Here is an 11,103-nt window from a genome sequence, read left to right as displayed (position 1 = left end):
GGCCAGATTAGACGCTCCTTGTGTTTATTATTATATTTCGAAAACACCACAATTTTCATGCAGCTCATACCATATTTTGTTGTATTATTTCCGCCACACCTTAAATGCCGGTCCCTGAAAATATTGTCTGACATAAACCGGTCCTTGGGGCAAAAAAGGTTGGGGGCCCCTGACCTAGTGGAATTTTATAAACATTGCTGGAAATAATACATGTGTCATAACTTAAGCTTCAGCTCCATTTTTGTTTAGGTATTAATTTGTTCTTTGTTCAACAGGGCAACTGAAAAAAATCATTTGAACTGACATTTAATTACTGTGGCTCATATTGTAATAAGCCGTAGTAAGTCAGCTCTGTTCTGTAGTCATCATCACACCGACCCGCCGGTACTGTTAAGACTTCTGAGGTGTCAACAACATAAGAAAAAGTCGAAGAGAAGCAAAACACACTTGCTGAAGTTTCTCGATGAAGCCTTGTTACATTATGACTGTTTGACGACTTTGAAGATTCTGTCTCTTTGTTTTGGACGGTGAATGTGGGAATGTCCTTACATACTCAACTCTCGTTCGTGTTTACTAGTGATGCTACAAGACGTGTCGAGGCTTCGAAGCGTTTATCGAGTAATGAAGGCGACGTTTCCGCAACGTGTGTATCAAGGCTTGTTTCATTCAGGGTAACAGCTGAAAAGGATGACGTTCAAAGCCTCCCTGGCTGGTGTACCACGTGGCCGATTCGGGAAGTGCTTGAGATTGTTGTGCGATGTTTGCCAGGTTTGCCCCTCAGGAGTGGCCCCATTCAAGTGTGTGCGTGCGTGTTTTGATAGTTGTGGCCATCTCATCGTTTGGACAAAGGTATCGTAGTTTGTAAACTTTGAAGTGTTCTAGCAGCGTTTAGTTTGAGGTAATTTGGCTGTGCAAGTGTACAGTCACACTACACACTCCTGGAAATCCATACAAAAGATGTTGTTTGCGGTGTTTGTTTCAGCGCTTAGACTTAGCGTAGCGGGTGAGTGCGCAACGTTCAAATCAGTGGACAGAAGAGGTCTGACCTCGACCCTCAGTCTATCTTGTTTTTGATTTTAATTTCATAGTTTATTTTATTCAACGGTGAGGTGTTTCTGTTCCAAGAAAAGTGAGTAAATTCACACTGCAATGGGAAGGGGAAAAAAATCCGTTGTGAAATGCGCCATATGAATAAAGTTGTATTGTACCATGTGACAGGATGGGAAACATTTACACATGTCCAGGAGGTGGTTTTGTGTGCACATGAAGCATCAAGAAATGAACCATTGCTCAAACCAAATGGCTGAAATGGTGCGAAGACTCCTGGGGCTTCATCTCGCCATCACTAACGTTTACACTGAATTGCAAAGGGTTCCCCCCCTCGCTTATGATGTCACTTGACACTTGTCATAAAAAGTAGTGTGATGACCCAATAAAGACTTTGGATTTTATCAACAGGTCGATGGGCATGGCAAAAATCTCCGATGAATCCTGGAAAGATGGCTGCTACTGAAGTCTGATGCCCGACAAAAGTGTTCACTGCTGCAATCTTCGCTTAACCTCTTTTCAGTGACATCTTGCAAAAAAGTCTAGACTGGATTTAGTCAAGACTCATCTCTTTATCTTGCATGAAATATTGTCAAGAATACCTAGCATGGCTGCGTTGACAAACAAGAAGGTCCATGCCAATAAATGTTATATGGACAATCTGAAGAGCTTCCAGGAGATTTGTTTGGGTCAATTTGACTTATTTTTCTATGGTAATTGTGAGAAACTGCTGTAATTTCCATTAATTGTAATTGCTTGTTGATGTTATCGATATGAAGATTTGAAGGAAGTTGTTCATTTTCTGTGTGAATTCCTACTAGATGGAGGCAGTAAGTAACGCATGCTTGATGTTTTTTGTTTTTTTTTTTTTTTTGGTTGGTTGGTTGTTTCCATTCTCATTGGTATTTAACTGTTACATGACAACTCTGTCTGCTCTCTGTCGCACAATCTGAGAATTTCTTGTAAACTGCAACATTACCACACTGCCATCATTGATATTTAAAATAAACTTTCAAAATACATGGATTGTGCCAAGGCACATTTGAGCTGCAACAACTTTTCTAAATCTATTTCTCTGGTCATCAAAGTTATCGTTATTCTGATGCATTGGTATTGCATATCCATTGCCGGATTGGGATGCTTGAGTGTTTTGGAATCTACTGAAATTGTTTATGCAAAACGGGCCTCTTGCTTGAGGACAGCTTTCACTCTCTTGTAGAGAATTTATGAAAATAAACTAGAATAAAAATGTATAATAAAGTTTGGTGTCAAACGTAATGTGTGTGTGTGTGCGCGCGCGCCTTTGCCTTATTTTGCCCATTTGCATCACATGCTCACAAGGATTCAATCGAGTGTTGCTGCAGTGGCAGGACGTTGTCGTTTCCCGGGTGTGGATGACCAAAAATGCTACCACACCCATCGTCACAGGCCTCATTTGTGTTAACTAAAAATCCGAGTAGATCATTCGGATTTTTTTTCAAGGGTTCGCGTGGCGATACCTACGTTTCGTTCGCAAGCATAGTGCACATTTTGTGTCCCCACTAATAGAATGCCTGTTAGTGTAACTACTCTCTTATGCATGACGCAAATAGTAAGGGATCAGCGGTAAACGAGGCCACGCATTGTCTGCCCCCCGCCCTCCCTCAGCTTGTCAGGAAGCAAGCTGATTGGTCGAGGCCTAGCAAAGAGTGCCCGGGGATCCAAAACTGCAGGCCGCACTTAGCTTACCGTCAAAAATAAACCAAAAACAATAATAGACGAAACAGAGGAGGGGGAGAAACACCAAAAGAGTCCGAAGACGACGTTATCAGGTAAATTTGCTTGGGACCAATCCGAATGGAATGTGGTTTAATCCGCAAGGGCCCAGTCGGCCGTAGCGGGCCTCTTTGAGCCTTGTGGAAAAAACAACACGGACATAATGCGGCACAGGCGGCGCCACCTAGCATAGCAGGCTAGCTAGCCAGACGGACTGCGTAGGTTCGAGCAAACCTCCAACTGATACATTGTGACACGTTCGTTCGTCGCTTTGCCCGACGACGCTGTTATCCTTGTACCGCTGCGTGCGGTTCAAGTGGGAATGTGTGCTTTTAAATGCGCTAACAAGCGTGGACGTTTAGCCACGATGCTAAAACAAAATGGCGCTGGCCGGATCAGTTGTAGCTCGTTTGCTAGTTAGCTTCGCTGGGTGGGAAGCGAGCGGTAGCAAGCCTTGGTGAAAACATTGCATAACATCTGCAGTACATTAAACCTGCCTGATCTCCGGGCATATTTACAGACCAGAAGAGTACTATGGCTAAACTGTCAATGCGTAGAAACTAGAAATTATGCGTATTAAAAGACTGCACTTGAGCGCCATCGTACTTTTTTTTGCATTGAGTGACGATAGTGCATTTCCTCCCACTGATAACATGCAGGAGGACTCCCACAGTGGCAGCACTGGCGGGCTTGTCCTGCCCACCTAACGGGGCAGCTCGCTTTCCCCACCTGAGACCTCACCATCAGGCTCAACTCGCTCCAGGTGTACAGTTAAATGCACCCAAGTTAAAGACGCCTGTAGTACTATTGGTTGGCAGAGGACGGAGCCAGTGGTCAACAACATGCCTTCCCACTTCTCTAGTGCACTACCATATGCTTCTTGTACAGTAATTACCTCTGCAGCATACATGGTCTTTTAGGGATATTGAATTGGAAAATATATTCTTACTAATATTGATCTCAACACATTGCACTGTCATTGTGGTGACTAATGGCTTGGCTTTGTTTTTACCAGAGGGATCGATTGCATTGGTGGGAAGAAGCACGTTTAAATGCTGTTTTTATTTTAAGGTTCTGCGCATCAAATGTGAAGGTATTTTTTAAATTGTGTGTTCATATATTTTCACTAATTATATGCACACTCTTGCAATGCTCATGATTTATAATTTATAGTTTTCAGGCAGTTTTCTTTTTCTCCGGCTTAAACATGGACCAAGGAGGGGGTGTGTTGGAGTTACACACACAGGAGCTGAAGATGCCCCACGCTATGATCATGCAAGACTTTGGTGGGTGGTAACGTGCATTTAATTAAGTGTTGTACGAAATCATTGTGGTGCGGAAATTCTCAGTTATAAAACCAGAACTCAACTTTATGGATAGAGCCCTTTAAAAACATCCACAGCTGCATACAAAGTGCTGTACATAAGGTAAAAAACAAAACAGACATACAATCATAAAGAAAGTTAAAACAAGAAATTGATAACATAAAGAGTGAACACAAAAACATGCAGTCTCCTGCTGACTCAAAAGCCAAAGAATAAAAATGTGTTTAAGACGAGTTTTAAAGATGGACGGAAATAAATAAACATTCCCTGATTTCTGCAGTCCTTCACAAAAGTGCATTAATTATCTTTTGCTTTTAATCAATAGATGACATTTGCAAACATCTGCTTTTATTTCAGAAAATACATTATCAGTAGTTTTCCCAGGCCCCAGTAACTTAATCATAACAAATTTCAGGGATGAAAAAAAAAATCATAGTTTAATTTACTACCAAAAAATATTATTTGCAGCCGGAGTATGACTACCGTGACAGTGACATGCAGTTGAACCTGAAAGAGTATCACAATTGTATACTGTTAAGCTTGGTTTTATGTTTGACACATGTATGTTGTGCGTAGAATTGAGACGTGCCAATCCCGGGCCAGATGACTTGCAGCCTTTTATGCTGCACGGATAATGAAGTGGCGGCAAGGAACAAGGGCAATGATGTAAAGTAAAACTTCATCGCCCGATTATTAAGTACCATAATGCGTGGGCAACAGCTGTGTGCTAATGAGAATTTTATTCATGATAGAATAGCAAACGCCAGGACACTTTACAGCAGGGGTGTCAAACTCCTTTTTGTCGCGGGCCACATTGTAGTTACGGTTTCCCTTGGAGGGCCATTATAAATTTTGGGAAACCATATGAATGTTTCGTCCCCTCCACATATTACATACACAGCGCACAACAAATTTATGTTTCACTTATTTTGAAATCAGAAGTCAAGAATAATGACTGTTTTTGTGGATGACATGACAATTTGAAAATTTGGTTCAGACTTCAGCAAGCATCATGGAACTTGACATGCGGGATTTGCTTTCGTGAGCTGTATAAAATGATCTGGCGGGCCAGATCTGGCCCCAGTGCCTTGACTTTGACACCTGTGCTTTACAGCCTTGTCTCGTTACTGCCGTAGCGCTTGTCAGAATACAGTATGGCATACGACCGGGCTCACGAAAGCTAATGTCGCAAAAATGATGAGTGATGTTTTCAATCTTTTGTTTCTATAAGGCTGGTCTATCAAAATATGTCTTAACATTAAAACCGTCTGGAGTCCAAAGCTATTCCTACAATGTTTTAAAAAAAAAATCCATACATATTTGATTCAGATTGTAAATTATCCATGGGTTAGTGTTAATTGCTATTTGTATGTATCTTCTCTGCGATTGACTGGCAACTATTCCAAGTATAACTCGCCTCACGCCCAAAGAACGGCTGGGATAGGCTCCAGCTGAATTCTGGCCCGAATGAGGACAAATCGTATGGAAGATGGATGAATGGATAATTATCATATAAGTATAAGCAAATGTAAGCCATATTTATATTACTCTGTCATGAAAAGGTGTTTGCCCCCTTCCTGGTTTCTGTGTTTGCATATTTTATCACACACAGAGATTTCAGCTAATCAAACCTTTTTAATTCACACAGAAGGAAATACAAAACGCAGTTTCTACATGCCAATTTAATTTATTTACACACACACACACACACACACACACACACACAATCCAAATCTACCTGTTCCTATGTGAAAAAGTCATTTTAATATCAAATCGGTTTGATAAACTGAAACCTTTGTATCCATTCATCCATTTTCTGATCCGCTTTATCCTCACAAGGGTCGCGGGGCGTGCTGGAGCCTATCCCAGCTGTCTTCGGGCAGTAGGCGGGCGACACCCTGAACCGGTTGCCAGACAATCTCAAGACACACATCGACGAGCAACCATCCACACTCACACCTCGGGACAATTTAGAGTGTTCAATCGGCCTGCCATGCATGTTTTTGGAATGTGGGAGGAACTGAAACCTTTGTATATGATAAATATGCAAAGAACACAGAAATCAGGAAGGGGGCAAACACTATTTCACAGCACTGTATGTTCAAAGCAACAAACACACGATCGCTTTAACCATGAATGAGAACTCGTAACAAACACTGTCACTGATTCCCCTCGTAGTACAGTGAGCATTTTTAGCTCCATGTTTTATTAGTTTTAGGCATTAAAGAGTTGAGGTGCCTCTTGTTTCTTCTGTCGTAAGTGTGATCTGTTCTCCGAGTAATGTCTCTCATTTTAACAGTTGCAGGGATGGGTGGCTTGGCACACATCGACGGTGATCACATTGTGGTGTCCGTGCCCGAGGGCATGCTTCTTTCTGACGTGATGACGGACGAGGGCATCCTCCTGGAGCACGGCTTGGAGGTTGAGGGCCTGGAGACTCGGGTCGTCGAAGGCCTGGAAACCGAAGTTGTCGAAGGTTTACACACAGATGTGGAGGGTCTGGAGGCAGAGGTGGTTGACGGGCTACAGACACAAGTGGTGGAGCTGGAGGCGCAGGTTGTGGAAGGCCTAGACGGAGAAGTCGAGGTGGAGGGTCTGGAGGCACATGTGGTCGAGGGACTGGAATCTGAAGTTGATGTGGAGGACCTGGAAGCTCAAATTGTTGAGGGCCTTGAGGAGGAAGTGGAAGTGGAAGGCTTGGAAGCAGAAGTTGTAGAGGGTCTGGAGGTGGATGTAGAAAGCCTGCATTCTCAGGACGTGGACGGTCACGAAATAGGCAATGAGGACATGGTGCACTCGGAGCATAGTGTGATCATGCCGGACAACATCCTGGGAACGGAGGTTGCAATAGAGGCGGCTTTGGAACACCACCATGTGCTGACCTCTGACCTTATCCAAGATGCCGACCACCATGACGACATGTCAGACCAGGTGTTTGTAGCAGAGCTTCTTTCGGACCATCAGGATAACACTCTGGATCACCAACTTGTAGCAGAGGGCTTGATGGTGACAGAGGCCAATGCAGAGACCATCATTCACCAGCAGCTTCCATCTGAGGCTGTTCCCCTGCAGATGGATGAGGATGACGACGGGAGAAGCAGCTCCGAAGATTACCTCATGATCTCCCGTAAGATAGTCTTCCATCTCCGACAGTGTTTCTCGTTGTGTCCGCCAGCTTTTTGAATGTTGTATCTTTTTGTTGTTTAGTGGATGAGGTGGGAGAAAAGCTGGACATAGGAGACACCCCTCTCGAGATTAGCACTGAGGTGATGGAAGACAAGGAGTGCAAAGAAGACGCCGCCGCGGAAGTCATCAAAGTCTACATTTTCAAAGCTGAGGCAGATGATGATTTGGGCAAGTCGCTCAACCAGTATTGTATTCATTGTTGTGTTTGAAGAATTAGGGATTAACACCCCCCATTTTTACAGGTGGAACAGAGGTGATAACTGAGGACGATTACCAAAATGGCCACCCTGACCTTGAAGCAGCCTCATCTGGAAGACTCGGGGTTGGCCGTGACAAGATGGTCTACATGGCAGTCAAGAAACAGCCCAAAATCGAAGAGGATGACGACGAGGACAGCGATGAGGATGATGATGACATAAGTATGTTCTTGTGGGACTGTCTCAAAAGTTTTTTGTGCATTGTCATTAACTGGGCTGTATATATCAAGTAGATTCAGCCAGAGATGCAGTAGGACTGTGTTAGTAAGCGTTTACTGGGTTTTCGTAGGTAAGACTATAGATGAGGTCAAGAATGGTGCGGCGACATCATTTCTACAAATCAGAGAAGGTTTGCCGACGAACCGTGGCCTCAAACCCAAAGCCAAGAAAAAGAAGAAAGGGGACGTTCGGCAGTGTCAGACTGGTAGGAGCGTTACGCACTTCCTCTTACTGCCTTTGGATATGGTAAATGATTGTGTGTTTGCGCAACTACCTCTTTCAGCTGTCATCATCGGGCCGGATGGCATGCCCCTGACAGTCTACCCGTGCCACATATGTGGAAAGAAGTTCCGCTCACGAGGCTTCCTCAAATGCCACATGAAAAACCACCCGGACCACCTCCTCAAGAAGAAGTACCAGTGTACAGACTGCGACTTCACCACCAACAAGAAGATCAGTTTCCACAACCATTTGGAGAGTCACAAGCTGCTAAGCCACAACAGCGAGCGCTCACCGGAATACACAGAGTACGCCCGGCGCTATCACGAGTCCAGCCCGTTGGGCTCTGACAAACTAATCGTCAAGGACCGCGAGCCCAAGCTGCATCACTGTAAGTACTGTGACTATGAGACGGCAGAGCAGGGCTTGCTCAATCGCCACCTGCTGGCCGTGCACAGTAAGAACTTTGCTCACGTGTGCGTCGAGTGCGCCAAAGGCTTTCGCCACCCGTCCGAGCTGAAGAAACACATGCGGACCCACACGGGCGAGAAGCCTTATCACTGTCCGCACTGCGAGTTCCGCTGCGCAGATCAGTCCAACCTAAAGACTCACATCAAGAGCAAGCACGGCGCGGATCTGCCTTTCAAGTGCAGCCACTGCCCACAGGCGTACGCAGATGCGCGAGAACTCCAGCGTCACATCGAGATGGTGCAAGGCCACAAGACGCACCAGTGCCCGCACTGCGAGCACAAGAGCACCAACTCCAGTGACCTGAAACGACACATCATCTCTGTGCACACCAAGGACTTCCCCCACCAGTGTGACGTGTGCGAGAAAGGCTTTCACAGGCCTTCGGAGTTGAAGAAGCACGCCGAGACGCACAAGGGCAGCAAGGTGCACCAGTGCCGGCACTGTAACTTCAACGCCCCCGACACGTTCACCCTGAGTCGCCATATTCTTTCCCTGCACACCAAGGAACTTCCGTTTAAGTGCAAGCGGTGCCGTCGGGGCTTTCGGCAGCCGGCGGAGCTGAAGAAGCACATGAAGACGCACAGCGGTAGGAAGGTTTATCAGTGCCAGTATTGTGAATACAACAGTACGGACGCTTCTGGCTTCAAGCGCCACGTCATCTCCATTCACACCAAGGACTACCCCCACCGCTGCGACTTCTGCACCAAGGGCTTTAGGAGGCCTTCAGAGAAGAGCCAGCACATGCATAGACACCACAAAGACATGTTAATGTAATGTCATCACACTTAAAGATCAACCCAAACCTGCCCCCCGTCAATCTGTGTCACACACTTGGAGGTAATTTTAGTGTATTAAAAATTCAATGGTGTAGGCTATCGAAGGCAACAACATTATATTTGCCGTTCTGTGTTGTAATGGGTGTAAAGCTCCTTCTCCTAATGCCAGAACACATTTTAGATGGGAGTGAAATCTTTAAAAAATATATATATATGACAAAAAAATATATATGACAGTGTGCACTGAGTGGGACAAGTGTAAATTTTTTTCCCCCCCAAAAAAAAAAAAAAATCACGTACGAACTTGTATTCAGGTTTTCAAATGTCTATATTTTTATACCCACTCAGCTGAAATGCTGCAGGAGAATAACTGTGTTGGTAGATAGAAAATGCCGGTCCATGAGCATCAGTTCAGTTTTCCTCTGTACTACCGACTAGTATCTTTATTAATCGGTTTTTAACTCACCATTTGTTTTCACTGCTATGTGTTGCACCATTCTCAAGCTCCAAGAAAGCCTTTTAGTGATGTTGAAATACAGGACGCACCTTAGTTCACCGTTTTATTCCCACCTTTTTACATTTCCCTCACATGAATATTGTTTGATGGCCACAATCTGTTCAAAATCTATGAAACGCTCAGTCGGGGTTTCAGGACTGATCGGCTCAGTCGGGTCAAACAAAACATGATTAGGATGGTGCTACATAATGACAGTTTTTGAATTGGCAAAATCTCTTTGCTTCGTAATCGCTAACCACTTGGTGGTTTCCCGTGACCAATATATATCGTGTATGATGTTACCTATGACACAGGGGTGCCCAGCTAACAATACAGTTGCAATCATGCCTTACATCTGCTGGTCTTTCTCACTTAAGCACTGATGGACTCAGCCAATCCGATTTTTTATTATTATTTTTTTTTAAACTCAACATACTGTATCAATACCATTCTCTCAGAGATTGCGGTTGAGTCAGTAGAAGGCACTTTAATAACTTGTATTTTTTTGTATTTGAATTACATGTATGGGGTTTATGCATGTATATGGGTATATATACATATAAACCCTGCATAAATGATTACACAGCCTTGTGAGTGGCTAAATGTTATCTATAGCAAGTGGGCACAATACAGTTGTGGAAAGTGGTGGGTGAAACCATTTATTGTTCTGTTCCATGGCGAAGTGTTTGGGTTTTGTGTTTGGTTTGTGCTCACTAACAAGTTTCCCCAGACCCTCATCCTGCAGTCCTCCGTGTAAACCTAGCCCAATCCCACATTTGGAGTTATACTCTTGTCAGTGGTCATCATAATGGCATTAGTCTATAAAGTATGCACATAAGCTGTCTCCATAAAATTGTGGTATATACTCAAATCCCTGCATTTCATGTACCATCGTCTATATTTCCTTTCAAACTGATTGTGGATAAACTACTGCTGGGGAAGAAACCAAAATAAACAAAAATATCTTTTTATGCCTCGTGTTCTTTTTGATAATGAAAACTGCGATTTAGTCCGAGTAACATTTTGTGTCAACAGAATAATGTCATTTTTCATTCATTCATTTTCCGAACCGCTTTATCTTCACTAGGGTCACGGGGGGTTCTGGAGCCTATCCCAGCTGTCTTCAGGCAGTAGGCGGGGGACACCCTGAACCGGTTGCCAGCCAATCGCAGAATAATGTAACTTGTTAATCCCATATTACATACATCAATGTAGTAAAGACCAAAATGCGGACGACGGGTGAGCACGTCCGCCTCACAGCGGTCCGATTGGTCCCTGGCCTTCCTGTATGGAGTTTGAATGTTCTCCCCATGCCTGAGTGGGTTTTCTCCGCGAACACCGGTTTCCTCACA

At 44.2% G+C, this 11,103-nt stretch overlaps 2 protein-coding genes across 4 annotated transcripts in view; both read left to right on the top strand.

The window, feature by feature from the left end:
- LOC109515822 (SLAIN motif-containing protein-like) overlaps nucleotides 1-2,325 on the top strand; it is a 15,488-nt gene extending 13,163 nt beyond the window's left edge. For all 3 annotated transcript variants that reach the window (XM_019869845.1, XM_019869846.1, XM_019869844.1), the window contains one exon: nucleotides 1,459-2,325. In XM_019869845.1, the coding sequence (XP_019725404.1) occupies nucleotides 1,459-1,513 (55 nt within the window). In that variant the 3' untranslated portion in view covers nucleotides 1,514-2,325. The remainder of the gene's footprint in view (nucleotides 1-1,458) is intronic.
- A 336-nt stretch (nucleotides 2,326-2,661) lies between these two features.
- Nucleotides 2,662-10,722, top strand: znf711 (zinc finger protein 711). Its single transcript, XM_019869843.1, has 8 exons — nucleotides 2,662-2,858; nucleotides 3,818-3,895; nucleotides 3,976-4,088; nucleotides 6,427-7,254; nucleotides 7,335-7,481; nucleotides 7,556-7,732; nucleotides 7,860-7,994; nucleotides 8,073-10,722. The coding sequence occupies exons 3-8, from the start codon at nucleotides 4,010-4,012 to the stop codon at nucleotides 9,251-9,253; spliced, it is 2,547 nt and encodes an 848-aa protein (XP_019725402.1). The 5' UTR covers nucleotides 2,662-2,858; nucleotides 3,818-3,895; nucleotides 3,976-4,009; the 3' UTR covers nucleotides 9,254-10,722.
- The last annotated feature ends 381 nt before the right edge of the window (nucleotides 10,723-11,103 follow it).

The sequence above is a fragment of the Hippocampus comes genome, unplaced genomic scaffold (genome assembly GCF_001891065.2).
Source record: "Hippocampus comes isolate QL1 unplaced genomic scaffold, H_comes_QL1_v1.1 scaffold9, whole genome shotgun sequence".
NCBI lineage: Eukaryota > Metazoa > Chordata > Actinopteri > Syngnathiformes > Syngnathidae > Hippocampus > Hippocampus comes.
This window is presented reverse-complemented; position numbering and strand designations above follow the sequence as displayed.

Excerpts from the sequence above, each read along its gene's own strand:
- znf711 (XM_019869843.1), top strand. The coding sequence starts at position 4,010 with ATGGACCAAGGAGGGGGTGTGTTGGAGTTACACACACAGGAGCTGAAG. Across the intron at positions 7,482-7,555 it reads TGAGGCAGATGATGATTTGG|GTGGAACAGAGGTGATAACT; the intron begins GCAAGTCGCTCA and ends CCATTTTTACAG. Across the intron at positions 7,995-8,072 it reads CGTTCGGCAGTGTCAGACTG|CTGTCATCATCGGGCCGGAT; the intron begins GTAGGAGCGTTA and ends TACCTCTTTCAG.